At 42.3% G+C, this 22,085-nt stretch overlaps 1 protein-coding gene across 9 annotated transcripts in view; it reads right to left on the bottom strand.

Moving 5' to 3' along the window:
• The window catches only part of CERS3 (ceramide synthase 3), a 46,507-nt gene that overhangs the window by 20,592 nt on the left and 3,830 nt on the right, over positions 1–22,085 (bottom strand). For 6 of the 9 annotated variants that reach the window (XM_027644307.1, XM_027644301.1, XM_027644303.1 and 3 more), the window contains 7 exons: positions 10,325–10,507; positions 8,723–8,840; positions 6,553–6,671; positions 2,852–2,909; positions 1,930–1,980; positions 936–1,028; positions 550–678 (listed from right to left, as the gene is read on the bottom strand). In XM_027644307.1, the coding sequence (XP_027500108.1) occupies positions 550–678; positions 936–1,028; positions 1,930–1,980; positions 2,852–2,909; positions 6,553–6,671; positions 8,723–8,840; positions 10,325–10,506 (750 nt within the window). In that variant the 5' untranslated portion in view covers position 10,507. Of the gene's footprint in view, positions 1–549; positions 679–935; positions 1,029–1,929; positions 1,981–2,851; positions 2,910–6,552; positions 6,672–8,722; positions 8,841–10,324; positions 10,508–15,256; positions 15,277–17,087; positions 17,331–17,543; positions 18,885–22,085 lie in introns of those variants that run through there. The other 3 variants (XM_027644306.1, XM_027644305.1, XM_027644308.1) reach the window with 3 other exon arrangements.

Raw genomic sequence — 22,085 nt, 5'->3', positions numbered from 1 at the left:
CACGGGAGGGTCAGGTTGGACATCAGGAGAAATTTCTTCACAGAAAGGTTGTTCAGGCATTGAAGGTGCTGCCCAGGGAGGTGGTGGAGTCCCCAGCCCTGGAGCTGTTCAAGGAACAACTGGATGTGGCACTCAGTGCTCTGGTTTAGCTGACAAGGTGGTGATTGATCAGAGGTTGGACTCAATCTTGGAGGTCTTTTCCAACCCAACTGATTCTGTGATTATCCTGGTCTAATTTTAACAATGAAACAAGAACAACCCAGGGAATCAGCTGGATTTCCAGTCCCTGTTCTGTACTGAAGGATTTCTCTTCTGCTCTTTTCTCATAATGGATTCTGCAGCAGAATATCAAATTATCTAGAAGCTCTTTTTTATCTCACAAGCTGAAATCCGTGAATCCGCGTCAGGAAGGGATCGTATGGAACTCGGGGCAAAAAGATTAAAACATCACTGAAAATAACCTGAGCAACAACCAAAAAAAAAAAAAAAATCCCAACCAAAGCAAAAACCAAAACTCAAGCCAAAAAAAAAGGTGGAGAGCGGAGTTACCTCGAGCCAGAAATCTGCAGTGTCGTGCACAAAGATCACCAGAGTCCCGAGGCGCACGTAGTTACCACACCAAGAGCCACTCATCAACCCGATGGCTGCCAAGTGATGGACAACGTGAGCCATGAAATCCTGTCGGGGACAGGTAAAAGAAAAAAAAAAAGGAGGTAAAGCCAAGCAAGTACAGCCCTTGAGCGTCTTGTCAGCCCCTGAGGGATGCCCTGGCAGCAGGAATCCTGGATGTGTGTGCAGGGGTGCCAGGCACAGACTGATGCTGCCCTCATGTGGCTGCACCTCATCCAGGATCCAGGCGGGGATTTGCCTCCCAAACACTTTCTCTGTGCTCAAGGAAAGGGAGATTTTAGCTACAAACAAGCACGACCACTTGCCTTCCTTTTGATGTCAATCCCAAGGGTAAATAAGAGAGACCAGTAAAACCCGATCTCAGCCATGTAGTACCAGTACTGGGATGGCAGCAGGGTCTGTAATGAAGACAAGCACAGTTAACTCTGAGAACAGCAAACAGTAAATGCCAAGTGAAATTACTTCTTTTTTCCTTCCCTGACTTCTCCCGCTCCTCTGCTGAGTCTTGCTTAAAAAATTAAACTCAACTGAATCCCTGTTCTGGGCTTCATTAAGAAGGATGTTCTGGGAGCCAAATATTTTAACCTTTGCTCAGCCCAAAAATCACAATTTCTGCAGTTCCTCCCCCACCTCTGAATTTTAACATGCTTTTCTCCACGTTTTTGTCAGAGAACTACATACAGAGTCCTTCTGCATTTAATTACAAACAACTGCAAATAAACCCCCTCCATTTTGGTGAACAATTAACATACTAAATATTCACACTTCCCACATGTGAAATGTCCATTATTTATGCTTAAATCCCATGGATCTGCTGGCAGGATGCTGGGCTTGGCTGCTCCCTTGGGTCAAGACATTGCCCAAGTGGCAGGTGTGTACAAGGAGCTGGGAAAACTCAGCTGGGAGGCAGGATTCCTTTTGTTCCTGGCCCCTGCCTAGGACAGGGATAAGAAGATTTATAAAAATAAGAGTGCCCTGAAGGATTGCAGGGCCTGGAGCAGTGCAGGGGTTCTACACTGAAACTGGGAGCACCTATAACATCTCCAGTGTGCAACTGGTATGCTGGGGTGGGTTCAAGTAACCATGGCCTGGCTGGAGGGGGGAGTTGCAGCACGGGCAGATGCCAGGGAAGCCCTGGAACAGCGAGCAGGACTTCCCAAAAACAAGGCAAGAGGCTCTGGTGCCACACCTCTTCAGGTGGTGCCTGTTGGGAGGGAAAAGGCTGCTGCAGATTGGAAGGGGCAATGGGGAAATACCGGGAATGCCTGGAGGCCGATGGCCAGATCCCAAAAAGCTCACCTGAAACGGGTATCCAACCCACGTCTGCCAGATGTCGTAAAACCAGGGTTTCTGGGGAAGACACAGGATTCAGAGTCTGCTCAACTCAGCAACAATCACCATCTTAATTCACAGCCTTCACTGCTTAAAATTTCCCCAAGTGGAGCAGGCTAAGAAGCTGCAATACTGATAACTGTTCTCCACCAGTTTCCAGAGGGATCTCACATCTCAGATTTATTATATTGGTCCCAGGTTTCTGGCTTCCTTTCAGGACACCTGAAACGTTCCAGTTCATCATTTCATCATCCAAAGCAGTGGGTGTGTGTTTTATTACTGCAATTACTCAAGATATGTTGCCACAGTGATTGAATTTGCTGTGTTTACCAGTCACACACTCCACTGGTTCATGATGATAAACAGTGTTTGGGGAGAGGAGCCAGATGAACGTGGACACGCCGGGATCTGTTCCGCTGCTCAGGGGAAGCATTAATGACACCCCAGGCAGGGCTCACACGCTTACAAGCAGCACTCTCCCTGTTATTCCCAACTTCTGACTCAGCAGCAACACCTCAGTAAATAGCTGTGACCCCCAAAAATGCTGCCAGAAAAAAAGGTTTATGGCCTCCTCTGAGGAAAACACGGCCATGTGATGCGTTTGTAGGTGTTAACAAGGCGTGCTGTAAAACCATCTGCGTGACTTCTTAAAACTTGCCTTACAAATACTGATTACTCATAAATTCCTCTATCACAGAAGGTCAAAAGTTAATTTAAAAATTAAATCTCGGTGCATATTGCAGCCCATCCTCTAGATTACACACACCAAGGATGTGAACACACAGAGCCACCGAAATCACTGGCTCTTTCAATGGGCTTCAAGGAAATCTAGAAATCAGTCCTTATTTTGTTAAAATGATGGTATCAATGTTTCAGAAAGTTAACTTACATCATACAGAAATATAAATCCAACAATGGAGGATGTCAGATAGAATGAGAAACGCCAGCTGCAAAATTAAAGTGAAAAAAATACAACGCATTATATTTTGTAGAGATATTGTCCTAAGCCAGGATTACTGCAAATCATTGTATATCACAGACAATCTTCACATAAACGTGGCCTCACACTCTACATCAAGGGTTGTCACACATTAACTGTATCTGAATTATTAATATTTAGATACTTAAGCTTTGACTAATTGCTAAGGTAGCAAATTCTTTTACATGATCACAACACAGATATTTGGATTGTGATGACAGCTGTAATTTTCCAGCCAGGCATGAACTGATTAAGAGAATGAGCACAACAAGTGTAACAAATCCCCTAAAAATTCATGTTTGATAACCCCAACCTTTTCCATTGTATCAATCCCTCTAAAATATTCACACAGGACTGAGAACACCCCACAGTTCCCTGACTGCAGAAGGTGTTTCAGCCCACACTTCCCAATCTGACCAGTCACTGTGTGCACCAACAGTGACCTGTTCCAGTCACTGGGTTCATTTCTCTTCATCTCTCAACACCAGCTGTTGACAACAAGAGGATCTTACGAAACTTCAACAACTACTGGATTAGTTTATGTATTAATACAGAGGTCTGAATTAACTATAAACTTCAATCTTTCACTAGGTGTGCCAGAATTTAGCCTGATCTAAGCTTTCTGTGGATTACATGGATATCCAGCAAGGCAGATAAAACTTCCAGGTTTGCACCATGGATCTGCTCTGTCAGCAAAGGGGAAAAAGCTCTTGTGCATCTCAGTGAACTGTGGTGCTGCTTTCCTAGGTGTCAGAGCAGGATACTGTGACTTGGAGCCAGCAGTCCTGTAATGACTCTGGAGCCTGTGTGGGAGGGATTGTCCCTGGGACTGGGTGTGGCTGCAGCCTCAGCCCAAGTGTTCCCACTCCCACCTCTACAGGTGATGGAAAACTCCTTCCTTTCCACTCTTCCCCTTGGCAGGAACAAGCCTGACCTTTCCCCAGGGAGCTCTGCAAGATTAGTAGGAAAATACTGGAGGACTTCACATGCAAAGAAAGGTCATGACCACAGGGACAGGCACATGGCCCCAAACCTGCTGAGAACTTGTTCTAGAACAAGAGGAGAGCAGCCTCCCAGAAAACCTAAATATGAAAAGGAAGAGAGCACCTCAAGAACACTGTACTCACGGATTGAGAGATGTATAAAGTGAGACTGTGGTCTCTGGCAAACATTAATGAAGTGCCACAAGAGAGAAGGAGATGAGAACCTGGGTGGTAAAAGCAGCCCCTCCTTCCTGAGCCCCACAGTACCTGGAGGGTGATATCCCAGGTGGAAGAATGAGATGTTCAAAGACTGAGACAGCATTTCATGAGAAAAACAACAAACAAAGGATGAGGCCATGGGATGGCGGAGGTGAGACAAGATGATGTGTCTCACCTGTGAAGGAGCTCGGGAAACAATTATAAAATTGCCACTTGATGCACAGGTGATAAACATTTGGTTTCCTTCTCAACTTTAAAGCATCTTTCCCCAGGTGATTTGGAAATAACTCTGCAGAACACCCACAGCACAGACAGGAAAAATTCAGAGGAAAGTAGGAGAGCAAAGGGAAGGGGAGAGAGGGACCCACCAGTAATACCTGGCTCAGAGTTAACCAAGACATGGTAGAAAAAACAACCCTGTGGCACAGGACAGACTTTACAGAGGGGCTGGTGCTGCCCTCATGGCTCCTGTTTCACACAAGGGAGGTGTGAGTGGTCCAGTGGATATGGCAGGACTGATTCTGCGTTGGCTGTAAAGTGATTTTCTGAATCAGACCCAAAGCACAGAGCACCTACAAGGCTGTGCCATTAGTCCCCAGCCCTACAAACATATATTGAACACACTTGGCAATAGAGAGTGCTTCATATGAACTCATTACACTGCCAGACTGCCAGAGCACTACCTCATCTTGCATTTAGCCAAGCTTCTTTATGAATCTGGTGAACAAAACCTAAGGTAAAACTCATCCAAATTCACCAAATTTTACCCAAGTGCCTTTTAAACTCTGAGCTTTGCCACCAGGGAGAGCACTGAACAACAGCCATGCAAAAAGATTTTCTGATTTAACTTCAGGAATCTTTTCTCTTGAGCTGAAGGTAACAACAAAGAACTTAGTAGGGGAAGTTAAAGGCTAGTAAGTCTCTCAATGCAGAGAAGGTTTCATGCAAAGGGCTTTCCAAACCCCAGTGTTGCTCAACTGGGAGCACTAATAGCTTAAGTATGGTTTAGATCTGGCTCATCAGATTTTCCTTGTGATTCAGAAAAATGATCCTGGAGATTGTAGGCTTTTAAAAATTTCAAAATGCTTATAACACTGACTACTAGCGTGGAATAACTCTGTTCCTCGTTTTTTGCCTAGAGAATTATATTCAATTAAATTCCCTGACAAAGAGCAGAGGAAGGTTCACCAAATTGCACAAGAGAAACCTGTTTGCTTCATTCTCACTCAAGCTGCCAGGCAAGTTTAAATCTCAGGTTTTAGCTGTGTGTTACTAGAGACATCCATAGCAGGCAGGTCTTTTAGCAATAGCAGGAAATCTTATTGTCACTTGTGAAACAAAGCTAATTGATCCACAAAACAACAGCAGAAATAAACCTTGGAGACTGGCTTGCCAGGAGAGTTTACTCAAGTCACACTTCAGAGAGACACACCTCTGTCTATCAACTGGATTTATGTCCCACAAAGGGACTAAATCATCATACATTGATTCACACTGCAAATAATCTTGATACTCAGCTTTGAGCTCTGCAGCTGTACTTTTAACCCTCAACCCTTAAGCTGATCTACAGTAACAGAAGTTAAATATTACAATTAGGTGAATTTTTGCCAGTGCAGTTACACCAGTCAAAACCCAAATACACAGAGCATTTGGGAAGTGTCTTACAGGGGTACAGTTAATGTCAGTACCCAAGAGGGAGAAGCTACACAAGTAAAGCCATGTCCATTTGGGGATTTGCAATTTATAGGAGATTTTGCACCACACTTTAATTATTTAAAGTGTTAAGGTATGAGGAAGTTCTCAAAGATGTGTGAAAAATCATATGCAAGAGGTTTTGTAAGTCCTTCCATATTCATTACTCTCACTGGCCCACTCTCATCAGTGTGTTTGAGCTCCTGCTTTGCACAGTGTCCCGTGATCAAGCTGTGACACCTGTCATTTACTTAGGATGCCACTTTTCCTGCTCTTGACCTCACTTCAGTACACATGATACCATCCCAAAATGACAGCGTGGGCTCATACATAAACCAGAGTAAACATTTTTGTTTCCCTATAATTACTGGCAGACAGGAAAATATTTTCCTATTGCCTGCATATTTTCATCCAGCACTTTGTAGCAGGAGCCTACAAATAAATCCATTATTCCATGAGGAGGAAAACTGTAAAATATTTTTAAGTTTGGTTTGTTTTTTTTCAGGAGAAACAGTAAACCTAATCTTTTAATCACTGTTTGGAGAAATGCTACCAGCTCCTTTCAACTTGTTTGTGCATTCACAAACCAAAGCCCTCATCAGGCAGACCCAGCTTTCTGGAAACAAGTCCCCCTTAAAAGGCACCTGAGGACCTCAAATTGTTATTTTTTTTTAAACAGTAAAGCACACAATAGCCAAAAGCATTGTCTTTTCTTACAAGGCCTCCCGGAATTTCCGAAGGACTGTTGGGATCTCAAGGTTCCGCCGTCTCCTAAACCACTTCTCCACCAAACGGACAGTACAGTTGCACTTCTTGGCAAGGCCTTGAATCTCTGACTGCAAAAAAATGGAACAGTGTCAGCAGCAAGATGCACTCCAGTGTCACTTCCATTTATTTTGTAGTTCACAGAACAGCTTCCCCAACATCAAAAATATCACCAATATTAAGTATATATGGGGGTATTTTTGAGTAATACTCGCAGAAACCCTGGATTTTTATATATATTTTTGTTTCATTTATTTTTATAAATATATAAATACAAAATATAAATTACATATTTTTATTGATATATTTTATTTATTTACATAAATAAAGCAAGCATGAAATGCACAGATCCACAAACTGTGCTATTGTCTTTCTGGTGGCTCCCGAGAGAGTCAGGATTTCAGAGATGCAAATTTTAGTGCTAGACAAGAGGTTGGGCTGGAGGGGGGAAGTGCCTTGTACCAACACATGTGGACACTGTATCTAATATCTTACCTAATTATAAATAATTATTTGTTTATATTTAAATGAGTTTCGCAGATGAGACGTGGCCTGGAATTCAGGTGACCTGAGCTCTGTTCTTAAATCTGCACTTCCACAGTACAGAGCAAGTCAGTGTCTCTCAGTGAGCAGGATCCAGACTGCCTCCCTTCAACTCCTAAAATAAATCAGGGGTGAAGCACGGCCTGGAAGTGCCACGGGAATGGGGAATGCCACGCTCAGTGTCTCTGCATCATGTGCTCAGAGGTGAGGCAGCCCTGCTGCACAGCCAGCCCAGCACCTGCTCTGACTCCTGCACTCCAGGATGCTCAGGGCCCCACGTGCAGCAGCCTGGGGCTTCCTCTCTCTCCTCCATCCCCACGTGTGGGAGGTGTGGGATGACCCCCCCAGGGGCTCAGAGATAGTGTTTGGCTCATCCCTGGGGAGGTTCTTTCCTCCCAAGGTCAGTATGCAAATAGTGGGTGGCAGCAGCAGTGCCTCCACCAAGGTGAGTCCAGTTCAGTTGGTCTCCTACCCTCAGGGAAACCTCTGGAATGTGAGCTAAGGCATCTCAGCTGCTGGGGAGGGCAGGAGTGCCAACAGCCTGTGTCCAGCCCATCCTGCTGGCTGGGGAGCTCTCCACTTGCCACGCAGGAATATCAACTTTGTGTCAACAGACAACAGAGACCAAATGCCCTCAACTGCCAGCCAGGCCTCTGCAGGCTTTCCCAGGCACACTGATCCCCAAGCTGGACACCAGAGGAGGCAGCCTGGATCCTTCCCATGCACTCATGAGTACCAAAATGCTGTCCTTCCTTTCAGAGATCCATTGTCAAACTGTACCCATGCAGAAGGAAGGGATGAAACAGAGACCGGGATACTTGACCAGACAGAGAAGAGCAAATATGTGAACACCAATATATCTACTCCTGATGATATCAGGCAAAAGACACAATAAAAGAATGGCAGGGTTAGAATGCAAAGTTCCATGTATCAATAATTATTAACATCCCTCATTACTAGAAAGCATGTATTTCCTTTCCAAACCAGTGTAGGAGCACTGCAGTCATCTGGGAACTGGAGTCAGGTCAGTGAACATTCCGAGGCTGCACTTCCCATCAACAATCAAGTTGCCTCATTTTTGGAGATGACAAACATTGGCTATTCTTTTTTTCCCTTGTTCAATTTTCAAAACAAACAGCAAGGTAATAGAAGGATTGCTTTTTTTTCTCACATAAGCCCAGATTAAGGGTGCAGCAATGTAAGGGATCAAAAGGCTTCCATGCCAGCGTTCCAACATTATTGCTTGCAATAAATATGGTACCACTTTCCAACAACAGATGTCTGCTGATGTTTTCTCCAGGCAGAAATGAGTTAAAGACAGAACACTGATCTTCACTGGAAGTATTATTAACAGTGTAATCTAGAACAGCATGCCAGAAATTTAAACATCTTAAATGTATTTTCTGTTTCGGATGCCATAAACCCGTGTCAGCAGAACAGCAATGAAAACCCAAATAAATTAAGTCATCTGTCAATCAGCTGGAACTCATGCCATGATGTCATTGCTGATAGCTGATTGAAACAGTAAGAGAGGGATTTTCCAAAAGCAAACCCAGTTTAAAAGAATGAGGATCCTTACTTGGGATGGATGTCTTGAGCACTCCCGGAAATAACTCTCTAAAACAGGATTAGGCTGTGGCTTCACACGTCTTACATTCTTTATACCCAAGGCTTTTGCCAGAGGAATGGCAACATATCTGAAAAGACATACCATAAAAAACTTCAGAAATACGATAGTTACAAGCCCTTGGCTGTTCTCATGCCAGGATGTGAAGAAAATAGATCTGATGCAATTTAATCTGCTCTGGGAGAGGAAGGGATCTCCCTACAGCTAATCCCAAGAGGGAACCACAGCACATCAGCAGTTACACAACAAAGCAGACCGAGGGACTCCAGTTTGTGGCCATGAAATGATATAAAACTAAAGGGAAGAAAAGGACACAAAAGCCAGGATGTATTCTTCAGAGGCATGTTGGAGTTCAGCAACAGTTAAGGGAGAGTGGCATGAGATCAGAGCTCTCTCCGTGCGGGCTCCAGGATTGCTACTGGGCTGCTTTCCCTGGTGGCAAAGTCACTGGGAATGTACTTCACGGGGCCACCCCTGCACATGGCCATTCCCTGAGCCTGAAGGCTTCTCTTTCTCTGCCTTTTTCCAACCCAACCCGTTGCAGGGTGTGCCAAGGGCTTCTCCCTTCTGCTTGGGCAGGACTTTCTGAAAAAGCCCTGCTGATATCAGCAATTGATTCCTCATTACTCATAGCCGTGGTCAGTTTTCCCTGGATTCCCTGCAGCCAGATGTGTGGGCTAATTATCCACACCAGTGAGACACACTTGGGCAAGCCTTTACTCAGGAGACACTGGGAATAGTTAGAAACATATGATCCAAATTACTTTAGACTGCCAACATGAGTGATCTTATCTGCTCCTGTTTTAAGTCTGTCCAACTTACGACATTCCGAATTTCCTCATTCTATCCTGAAATAATTATAAAAACCGACTAATCACATTCTTTAGGGGGAAAAAATAGAAAAAAAGGAAATACTTGCAAAAAAGGCACAAATAAATAAGTCAAAGCACTGCAAATCTTAACATAATTGTAGCTTTCTTCTGTGGAGTCAACCCCTGCCTGTCCCCTAAGATTCCAGCTGCAGAAGCAATCTCTCTTTCAGTGCCAAAGTGAGGGGGAAAAAAGGAATCAGCTTTACTAGATCTGCATAAAATGTTCACACGAAACTCTGAGACCCCTCCAGCCTGCTTAGCTTGGCCACAGATGGACACCTGGGATCCATCAGCCTCACACAAATGTTCTGGGGCAGCACCAAACCACAGGAGAGGTTTGGTTGGGAGGACAAATACCTTCTTCACCTTTCCACCAACGGAGAGAAAGGAAACCCAAAGGGTTTAGAATTAATGGTATCTGTTACACAAGGAGATAGAAGTATCCAAACATTGTCCTAAGAAAGTGAGATAGAAATACTTTCCTTCTAGATTGGAGCACAGCCACCTATTCCTAACAGTGGAAACATTTCCCAGTTTTTCACCTGCCATATTATCTGTACCAGATCTTTCTAGCAAACCACCAACTAATCCTCCTTCAAAAAACATAAGAACATTGATCTAAAGATATTTTTAGCATTAATGAGGGTTAACCTTAGCATCAAATTGCATTTCTGTCTCTTACCTTTCACAGAAGAATCGGATAATCAGCAATACAAAAGCATATGGAATTGTGGCATACAACTGATGTGGTTTGGGAAAGACAAGGCCATCCCGGTCTACAAAATCTGCCCATGTACAATTGATTGGCATCCAGATATTCTCCCACCAGAACCAGCTGTTGAGTGTCTTTAATATGTAGGCCATGCTATGTTAAAAAAAAAAAAAAAAAAAAAGATATGATTGAATTTATTCTTCATGTACTAAAAAGAAAATGCATGAAATAAAACATATTGTTGTGTAGAGCCAGTGAAGTCAGTTTGCTTGGGGAAAAAATAAAATCACAGAAGAAGCTGAAACCCTCTTGGTGGGATTATAACCCAGTAGAAGATGAAATAATAGAGCTGAATTCTGAGCTGGTATAAACCAATGAAGGCCTTTGAAATCTGCAGGGGGGGAGAGGTAATCTGGGGTCTCATTTCAGTCACTCACCCTGGACTGCTTAGTACCTGCTCAAATTTGCAATAACAATTTATAATCTATCACACCAATACTAATGAGAATCTTCCCTGGCTGCCTTCACAGATTAAATATAACAGGGTGGAAGAGTGGAAAAGAAATGAGAAGGTACAGGAGGAACTCAATTTTGTAATAATAAGGACATTTTGCTGTTCAATTACCACTGTTTAATATGCTAATAGCCATATATCCTGAATTTGCAGACACCTGTGCACAGGAACAAGTAGAAAAAAAATACAGTGCATAGCAAGTTTTTTGGGAATTGTAGGAAGTACCATGATTTAACTGTGATCAGAACAAAATGTCTAAAACCAGTTCTGGAAGGAAAAAAAAAGATTTCACTTCAACAACAATATTTCATTCTTGTAAAAGTCTCATTTTTAGCCTCTGCATTCAAAATTATGTATTTAGAAATTTCTGTTCTCGCTCATTTAGCTGTAAGGACTTCACAGTACAAACACATTATATATCCTATAAAAATAGGATCATCCTAACACTGAAGAAAAATAGAAGTCACAATAATGTTTTCCATAAGGCTGAAATACATCATTTTTCTATCATTTCAGGGAATAATAAATTTAAATAAATTTTTCCATACTAAGATCTTCCATAAACCAGGAAAAACACGAGGAAATAGCTGATATCATTGAACCACAGATTTGATGAGGAAACAGTTGAGCTGGGAGGATTTCAAACAAGTCTCCTCCCAGCATCTCACTGGAAGATCCAACAGCAATATCTTCGTAGGGGATCAAGTGATAAGATCAAATCATGCTGAGGTCAGACAGTAGTTCAGACTTTTTCCTGTCCCTCCATATCTGAGCAGGGGCCACAGGACTTTAGTTGTGCCTGGAGCTGGGTCAGGACATGATGCTCAGTGCACTCACCCTGGCATCTGGATCTGGAATGGATCCCACTTTAATGTACAGCCAAATGAACCATCACTGGGCTTTAGGAAGGACACTGAGTGTGTTCAAAGAAAGGACTGGAGCACAAGTGCTGTGAGGAGCAGCTGAGGGAGCTGGGGGGGCTCAGCCTGGAGAGGAGGAGGCTCAAGGGAGACCTCATCACTCTACAACTCCCTGACAGGAGGGGGGAGCCGGGGGGGGGGGGGCAGGTTCTTCTCCCAGGCAACCAGCAGTAGGACAAGAGGGCACAGCCTTAAACTGCACCACGGGAGGTTTAGGTTGGACATCAGGAAGAAATTCTTTACAGAGGGAATGATCAGCCATTGGAATGGGCTGCCCAGGGAGGTGGTGGAGTCACCATCCCTGGAGGTGTTTAAGGACAGACTGGATGAGGCATCAGTGCCATGCTCTGGGTGACAAGGTGCTGTTGGGTCACAGGTTGGACTCGATGATCTCAGAGGTCTTTTCTGACCCAGTTCATTCTGTGATTCTGTTTCCACCAAGCTGGAGCCCTGCAGCAGGTCTGGGAAACCGTGACCTGGACCCACCAAACAGCCACTGTGGATCCATTTCCCGGCCAAGCCCAGTAGTCAGAACTAGGCCATTAATTACCCACCATTTAATCTTTTTAAACACCAAATGGGGACAGTAAAAACCTTCCCAATAAATCACATGTGTAGAACCAACTGCAAAAATAAAGGAGGAAGAAATCACAGTTGTTCCCCCACTCAGACTTTATATGCCAAGTTTCAGCCTAGAGCAAGTTTTTACTGCTGGATTATAAACTCCTGGAAGTGGGGATTTATCCCGGGGCTGCTCCCAGACCCTTAACAACAGCTCACAGGCGCCATCAGAGTGAAGCAGGGCTTTGAAACAGGACATTTGGGTCAGACAGAAAGGCTGGCAGACAAACTGCCCTGGAAGACCAGGGGAGAGACTCATTACACAGCTCTGCTTCCTAATATATCTATATTTTTTAACTAGACTGTGCACTGCAAACTACCACAAACTGTAATAAAAATAGGCCAGTCTGTTACAGCACAGTGGAAAGAGCACTCCCAGTTGGATTGTGGGGAGGTGGGTTGGGACAGAACATGCACCCAAAACCTTAGAAAAACCCAGCAGTGCATATTTTCATACTGGATTCCTGGGATCTCACCAGCTCATGTTTTCCTTCCACACACGGATGCCTCACCATATGATTACCTCTTAAACTCGTTAACACAGCACTATTAAACTAAGCTCATAAGCACATGCTTGATCTTAAAATTTAAGGGAATTCTGGGATTTGAGGTCTGCTCTAGAGTTCACAGATTTCAGGAGAAATCCTTCCCCACAAACACCAAATGACTCACTGAAAGGTGGGTTCTCTGAAACTCTTCTTTTTGTAATCCCTGTATTTGCACCAGAATGTGCCTGGCACAGGGGGGTGGGGGGGTGGGGGGGTGGTGTCAGACCATCCCTGGTGAACACTGTCCAAGTATTTCCTAGAGAACTGTTGATGAGATTCCAAATCTGTCTGCAGCCTATTCTTAAGTTTCATTACCCTTAAATTGGATGTTTTCACTGCAGCAAATGAGGCCATTCCCCAGGAAATCTTGAAGATTCCCATCTCCATAACAGCAGCTGTTAAGTAGCTGGGCTGTTTTCCTGTCTCCCTTCAGGTCTCCTCATGAGGTTCCTGAAGCACCTGGAACATGGGGAACACCAGTGGCCACCAATTCCAGCCCAGGGATCAGGCTGCAGATACCAGATTTCAAAAGCAGCTCATCTTTTCAGCTTGCATGAAGTGTCACAAGTTGCTCTGCTGCTTCCAAGGAATGGGCAGTGGAGGAAAAGGCCCAGCTTGGCCTAATTTGGGACCAGCTCTAACGAGAAGCTTTAAAGCCAAGCCAGCCTGAACCTCCTATTGCTGGTGCTGAGCTCAGAGCTTTTCCTTGGAGCTTGTAGCAGTACCAGCAATCAGGAGTGAGAAATTACAACAGCAGGTGACTCATATTCTACCCAGCCAAGGCTGAAAAAAAACTCTGCCTCTTCCCAGATACCAGTCCATGCACCAGCACTGCCAGGATTCGTTGACAAAACTGGAATTGTTGCTCTAGAAGGGGCTAAAATTCAGTCTAACGATAAAATGAAGATATTTTAGAAAACTGAGGTTCCTCTGCATCTCAGGAATTAAATACTCCAAGTAAAGAAATCGAATCACCTCCTCACTACGGAAGGATCTCCTCTGTAGCCTAATCTAGTTTTAAATGGGTTAGTGCAAAACAGGAAAATCAGGAATGATTGCTTCAGGAACTGCATCCTTTATAATTAAAGAAAAGCCTACACACTTGGGAAGTACCAATGTGAAGTTTCTTTCAAAGCCTGTTTCTTGAATCCTTGATATATTGGATAAAAGAACCCAAAAACTTGATTTTTAATACCATTAAACAAAAAAATAAAAAAATAAAAAGGGTATATTTGGGTTTGACAAAAGCTATGTGGCTGCACTTTGCAAAACAAATTCAGGAGCTGCTTTGAAGTGAAATTTCTGGCTGCTGCAGTCTGAGGAATTAATAAAAAGAAACAAAGCCAAAGCTTTGATTGTATTCTCTGCACAAAAGCTCTTGCGTGCAAAAACTGCATTTCCAAAGCCAGACTAAGAGAAGGTGATACCCAGGTTTGCAGGACGTGTTGGGAGCATTTCCTATCCTTATTTACTGAATAAATTAGAAAAAGCACAATGGATCAACAACACGAACATGCAAGTGAAAGAAACCTTAATTTTAAGCATCTTATCAGTCTACTCTGTGGCTCCAGAGGTGTAGCAGGGAAAGAATGTAATCAGCAAAAAGCAAGAATAACATAATTCTCCTATTTCACTCATAATTTGGCAGAACTGGTAAAGCTGGTGCAGTGAATGTTGGGAAAAAAAAATAAATCAAGTCTCTCAGATATCAAGAGATAGCAAAGCTGTTCCGGGCTGTTAATCATCAACATTAAACAGAAGTGTAAAAGAGTAAATAAAAATCAGATGCACCATACCATGACTTTGTTTTGGGCTTTGCTGGAGACTCAGAAATATATCCAAGAGTAACCACACACATTTTAGCAGCAGATCAGTGTTTTGCTACAGACATTCACGTTCACCATGGAACAGGTGGACAGATGTGGGTCTTGCATGTTGGGCCGTGTGGTTTGTGGAGGAAAGAGCTGAAGGAAGGATGTTGGATTGACGCTGCCATCCCTTCCCATGTTGTCTTCCCCAATGTGCAAACATGATCCCCGTTGGATTCCACACAACCTGAGCCTGACATCTCACCCAGCCCACACATCCCACCGGTGGCAGCCGGGAATAAAGGAGCTGTTGGACCTGGAGGTTCTTCTGGTGAAACCCTGGAGTGCTCCATCCACATAAAGCAGCTGAATTAAGACTGCTGCGAGACCTTTAACTTCACATTTGTACAAATCTGAGCTGTAAACAGTTTAAGTGCCCAGTTATGGGGCAATTACAGCATTTTACTCCTTTTACTGCTCCCTCTCATTACCTTGTAACTCGGGTACTACACTGAGCAGGCTCAAACAGCACTTTGAATAAATCTCAATTAAGGTGGCAAGTGAGTTTTCTATTTTTTTCCCTGTTCTCTGGGAAAAAAAAAATATTAAAAAAAAGTGAACCAGACTTCTTTGAAATGATTCATCTTCTGGGTGAAAGTTCCCATGCTGTCTCTACTTAAAGGTAAATCATTTTTGAGCAGCTGAAATGGTTTTAGCTGACAGCAGGCTGCTGAGGAAAGTGAAATACAGTTCTCTCACTATACAATTACAGTGCAAACTATGTCCACTTTTAAGCTTTAAAAATCCATAACATGGACAGAGTGGAATAAAAAGCTGTGAAATAACTCAAATATCTGCAATAATTTTGAGAGGAAAGTAGTCACTGGAAAAAAACCAAAACCTATCCAAAGTACAGGTTCTTAATAGACACTTAATTCATGAAAAGTTTGAACAAACCTAAAGGAACAACACTTGATGCTTTAAGAACTTGGTAACCACTTGTCAGAATGCAGGGAAAAAATCTTTTAAATTATGATGCTTTTCTTCAATTTATTACTATTAGGGAAAGATGCAAAAGGGATTTTTTTTTTTTTTTGTAGCTTAACAATGTTCTATTTGAAATAAAAACCTGAAGTGCAGCTTAAAGTGCTGTTTTATAATGGAGATTTTACCAGAACTGTGACTCTTCATGGGCACTTATTTAACGTAAGAAGTAAGAGCAGAGAAGAATCGAGTGGCACAGGAGTACAGAGTGATCAGGATAAGCACATTATTAGAAGTACAGCAGCACCACAAAACATGAGAAAACAGTAGAATAGTGAGTAACTAAAAGAGACCTGAGGGTGCAGAGGCTTCTCCACCATCGGTGGATGACTCAAGGTTTTAAATTAGGCCTTGGAAGGCAGGAAAGGGACAGGGCTGGTGCATTTGTGCTCTGGAAAACTCTATTTGCAGCTTCCTGAAACAGAATTTTCAAGAATAACACACACTTGGACACTGATGATCTCTACACCCCCTGACCCAGCAGGTACCCCAAGGCTGGTGAGCTCCACTGTTCCCAGCTCTCCTCCTGGTTATCCCCCTTCCTTTGCAGCTTAACCTGCCCAGACATTCCCCACCCACAAACCCGACCGGAGGAGGAGCCAGAACGGAACTGGTCTTTCATTATTTCAACCACTCTGACATCCTTTTCATGTCCTAACAAATGCAAGGGAGATCTTGAGTTAAATGTGCACCAGCAAAGCCTCTTCATCAGCAGTGGCACCCCAGGTGAAGGGCTGAGCTAGGAGGAAGGTAGTGAAAAATAGAAATACACTGCAAAAAGTGAGAGGAAAATGTGACTGGGGCTCTTCCAGCTGAATGCTGTAGCATTACTGGCACCATTTCTGGCACTTGTTTAGATGTGTTATTTACAGCACTAGCTTCTTTAGATCCTCAACAGGTAAGGACTTATAGAAAAAAACAAAACCTCTATTAAACTGAATTTCTTAAAGGAAATTTTTTTTTCCTTCACATTTTACAGAAAAAAATTAGAACTACCTTTTTTAAGCACCTTAAATTCAAGGTTTTTTCTTTCACATTATCACATCTATTTCATTAATTAACACTTTTTCCCTGTTAATAAATATTCCTTTCTTCCAGTTCAGAAAGAAGTGCTCTTACAAGCACTTAACAGGATAATGATACCAGAAGTAGAAAAGCAAAACTGCTACTGTAACCTATATTACCTTTTTTTTTTCTCCCCCAACAAAAAGCAGTTCTCATAGGTTGGAATACTTAGTGGCAACATATAAATCTCATTAAGGCCATCCCATTCTTTACCTGAAGATGATATACTCTAATAAAACAGTGTTAGATACCAGCACATGCTGACAATTCAGAGCAGAGTCTGATGTAAAGAGAGGGGAAAACCCCAACCCAACAAAACCTACTAGAACAGGAAAAAAAGGAAAGGAAAAAAGAATTCCTACCTTTATGATGTTGCAGCCAAAGAGACCATAAGCACATTAGCAGGGAAGAGGCATCACACTCCCTACTCTGACCGAGGTAAACACGCCCTATCTCCAGAACCCTTTCAAATTCCTCCCAGACCCACCCAGCAAAGCTGCGCTTCAAGATTTCTGACTGAGGGCAATTCCTGATGTCATCCCCATCCACTCCTGAAACCCGGGAGCAGCAGAGCCTCCCTGCCTTCCCTGCTGCTCCTTTCAACACGGAGAGATGAAGAAATGTTTGAAGCCACGTGGTGTTCTGTTGCAGGATGAGAATTTCTCTCACCTTGTGTTGCTCCACACGAGCTCCGGGAGGATGCGGCGCCTCTGAGGGGGCAGGAAACACCGAACGCATCCCTTCACTCTGACAGCCTTTAGAGGTATTATTAGATGAAGAGTGGGGTTTTAAATAAAGGTAGAGAAAGGTTTCTGCCCCTTATTGACCAGTCTCAGCAATACTTCCAGCCTCGACCCACTGAATGTTTTACAACAAGTGTTCCAGTTCCTCAGAAAATATAAAATGGAATTTCTGAGGGAAGCACACACTGGGTGTGTGTTTGGTTAGAGATCCCATATAAACACAACAGTTTTACTTTAACCTATGTGATTTTTAATTTTGTTTTTAATTCCATGACTAAGGAATCAGGATGAAAGTCACCCCTCAGCAGCTCTCAACAATTTCAAACACTAAATAACAGCTTTCAGGAGGGTTGGCATTACTTTGCATTCTGATGGGCAGAATATTGTTGGAAAGGGAGAAGAAAATCTCTTATTAGCCCTTTCTTCCTGCTCTGCAGTCAGCAAACATCAACCTGTGACTTGGGAGCACAAGAACAGAAGAAACATGGAACAGTAACAGATAATGCTCCCAGCCTTCACTGGTTTGGGCTCTAAGACTTCCTAAACCACAGATGGTGTCTATGGAAATAACTCTGGAGAGTATCCCCCCCCAAGGCCTTCATTTCCACAACTCCTTTGGAGCATACCGAAACTTTCATTTCAATCTGTAAGCCTGCAGTGAAAGGAGATGTGACCCAGGCAATATTTGGATCCTGTTCATTTATTTCCCCCCAGAGAAAAGCGTGGGTTTGCTCACACAGGTTTATTTTTTTCTTTGAGGTTTTGTATCTCTCAGCTATTGCAGGTCTTTGGTCCTTCCATAAAACTGGGAGCAGTATTCAATCACCTGATGCACCAGAGAAGCATTAAACATGAAGGATTATTTCAGAAAGGAGTATGGCTTTGCTGTTGCTTTAAATGATCTCCATAATTTCCCACATCTGAACAAACCACTGCTGTGAACCAAGCAGAAGATTTAGGAACCCTCTGCCAATTAGGAAAGCCTAGAGCAAGCTGATTCATATATCACTTGGCTAATCCTGTGCCAGTAATGGAATAGCCAACTGGCAGCAACACCTTTCTTAAGCCTAAATCCACAATTTCTTCACTGTTACAGTAAACAGCAAAAAACAAGTTTGTTTGACTGGAGCAAGTGTGGGACTGCTACCAAAAAAAATAAATGGGAAAACATGTTGATCCTTTCTGAGGAGCATTTGTTGGGTAGCACTCACCACCTATGAAGGAGGCTATTAAAAGATTAAAGATACTACATGGTAAATGCCAAGCTAACCATACCCTCTTGATCAAAGTGCCCACTGGCCTGGCAATTACCACTGCACTTTCATAGTGCTCACCCTTCAGGTATCTTCAATTTGAATGCTGCAAAAAAAAAAAATGACATGAAACAACAAACCACCTTAGTCTGTACATCTCCATGAGAAAATTTAAAAATCTAAGTGTTACTACTCCTTACTTGCAGCAGAACAACTACTCAATCACTGGAAAATTAAATATAACCAAATATAATAAGATAACTAAATATAACTAGATAATGGGGGCAAGGGTTTGACTCAATTATTTTACATATCACTGCAAATTCTGTACAAGTTCTCAGTAAAAAAGAGTATTAGAACAAAACAAGAAAAATTCACTTCTTTCACAAAATGTCACAGTTCACCTCCGTATTTTCCAGCCAGTTAAACAGATACAATAAATCACAGTGAATCCACTGGGTGTGAGCTCTCCTTTGAGCTTCCAAGCAGTTACATAAGAGAGTTAATAGTATTGGTTAACTTTCTCAGTAGGGAAAACCCTGTTGGCAAATCTTTGAGACAGCATTAAATCTTAAACTTCTACAATCAGAGCTGTTGTGTGTGGTGGTACCTGAAGGGGGAAGAAAAAAATCACACCAAAAGCATCCCCCAAACCCCTAAGGGTTTCTTTTGTTTTCTTTCATACAAAAAAAGCCTTGAATTAATCTGAGGAGCCAAAAAAAAAAAATGTTCTAAATATACTGCTATTAGTGCCAAACTCTTTTTGCTACTTGATTATCTCAATAGCAGACAGTTAATCAAATCTCAGCCATATGTATACATGGAGAAAGAGTAGGAATCAATTTGATACAAAACTAATAAGTTGGCCTCTGAATTCTCTTTTCACCACCAGTGGATCCCACCTGCTTGCCATTCCTTCAAGATTCAAGCAGAAAAACTTGACATTCCTATATTTTTTTTACTCCTCAAGACTCAATAAATACCTGAAAATTAATCATTCCAAGGACATCAATATCATAACTCACAACCTCACAATCTGTAGTTTAAAAACTAAGCTCCTCTCCACAGGAATTCAAACCTTCTCCTAATAGACCAACCTTTCCTTACATACACAGGGATGAAAAAGTCTATTTACAATCTCTCAAAAAGCTTTTTCCTCAAGCCCTTTCTTACCAGTATGACCTGATTCATAATCCAGATCCTTACAGGGAGATGTTCACTAAGGAGCAGCTTCGTTATTAATTAATTAGTAATGCATTCTGTCATAACTGAAGACTAGATACCTGATTTTGAACACAGCAAGCATTAAGGTAATAAATATTTATCACCCATGAATGCCACTGCAGGACTAAATCAGGAGACATGATTTGAACACATAGGTTGAAATCTTCAGAACTCTCAAATCTTAAAATGATTGTTTCAGAACCTGGTTCCCGTGAATTTTAGTCAGAATTAGAAAACTCACTACTTTGACAATCTGGGCTTTAATAATAAGAAGGAAGATGATGACAACTGGATAAAGAGAGGATGTCAGCAGCAATCCTGGAAGGAGAAAGTGAAGGAACACCAACACACTACTGCTGATCCGAGCTGCCATAGGCTTTGGATGTGCCTTAGGAAAAAGGCTCCAGGAAAAGACATTGACATTCCCTGGGGACTGCCTTGTAACCAGCTTCTCTCACACACTCAATTGAGGGGCAGGAACACCACAATTATACTCCCTCTTTCAAGCTCCAAACCCTGGGCTGTGTTTAATTTAAATCCTGAACACAGAGTGTATCAACAACCCTCCTGGACAGGAAGGAACAATCCTCTCAAACCCAGAGGCACAGAGATGTACACATGATTTAGTTGGCTTGCTTTATGCAAAACCCTGGTCCTGTTCTGTCTTTAAATTATCCTTGGTGAGGAGGTTTTTTTTCTTTCCCCTCAGTTTAGCAATCAACTCGTCCATACTTGTCAAATCCCCCTTTCCAGCAGCCAGAAACACCAGAGCAATTCGGATATAACTGCACAGCTATAGAAGGTACTTGCACTGAGTTTGTTCCAATATATTTGAAAAGGCAAATTTAGCAAGAAGAGTAACTTTGGGTGCTTATAAAGCAAAAAAAAAAAAACAAAAACCATATATATATAATATATATATAAAAGGATTTACTTCTATAATTCACCCTTTCCACTCCAGATACTGTATTCCCCCCAAATAACACTCCTATGTTAAGATGCAGGAGACTACTACACACAATCTTCTGGCTGCAACACTAAGAGATTTAACAATTAATCCAATCAGTTCAGAGAGTTTCTTAATTCATTTCCAACAGTCCAAATAACACAGGATTAAAAAAAAAAATGCCTTGTTGATCCTTGGAGCTGGAAGCACTGGTTTAACAACTGTATGAAAATAAACCTCAACAATTTGTAACACTTGCAGGTGAGACAATGCTGCAAACAGTTGATTACATTCCTGGGAGACTCTCGGAGCATCAATCTTGATCCACCCACAGAGAACACAAAATACAAGCATTTGCTTGGTGCAACTGAAAGGCAACTCCTTTGATGCTTCACACCCAGCGATTCCCACCTCTGCAGCAGCTCCTAAATGACAAATCCAGGAAATGTGGGCATCATGCTGATCAATAATTTTAGCTGAGGTGAAGAAATACTGCCTTAGAGGGACCAATGCTCTGTTGAAGGTGACCAAGTACAGGATTTTCTCTCAAGGAGATAAATAATTAAAAAAAACAACCTGGTTGAGTTTTACATTTGCTGCTCAGTGGATCTTCACCCAGCTCTCAAAGAAAGTCAGCAGAAAGAGAACACTGCTTTCACACATGATTTTCTTGAAGTATATAAATACCACCAAGGAAACCAAGTACTGCAGGTAGGTTTCCAGAAAACATTAATTTCTGTTTCAGTTAAACCCCAACAGGAAAGAGCCATAAAAGGTCTGCAGTGACAAAGTTATTCTAAGAGCTGACAAACCCATTTGGAGGTTATATTTGAAGATAAAATCAGCAAGCAAAGAAATAAAGACACTGCATTTTGTCATTTGACAACAAATCTTTCTTACTTGATCAATATAGTCTATTTTTGCAAAATAGATTTAAAATTATTATTCATTTTTTAACATGTAGCTATTACTTCCTTCTAATTAGCCATGGGCATTTGGAACTTCTTTTAAACTCCATAAAAAGTGATCAGGTTTCAACTCTTTA

The sequence above is a fragment of the Corapipo altera genome, unplaced genomic scaffold (assembly GCF_003945725.1).
Source record: "Corapipo altera isolate COAL_440 unplaced genomic scaffold, ASM394572v1 50, whole genome shotgun sequence".
Taxonomy (NCBI): domain Eukaryota; kingdom Metazoa; phylum Chordata; class Aves; order Passeriformes; family Pipridae; genus Corapipo; species Corapipo altera.
The sequence above is the reverse complement of the archived record's forward strand: the minus strand, read 5'-3'. Positions and strand labels throughout refer to the sequence as shown.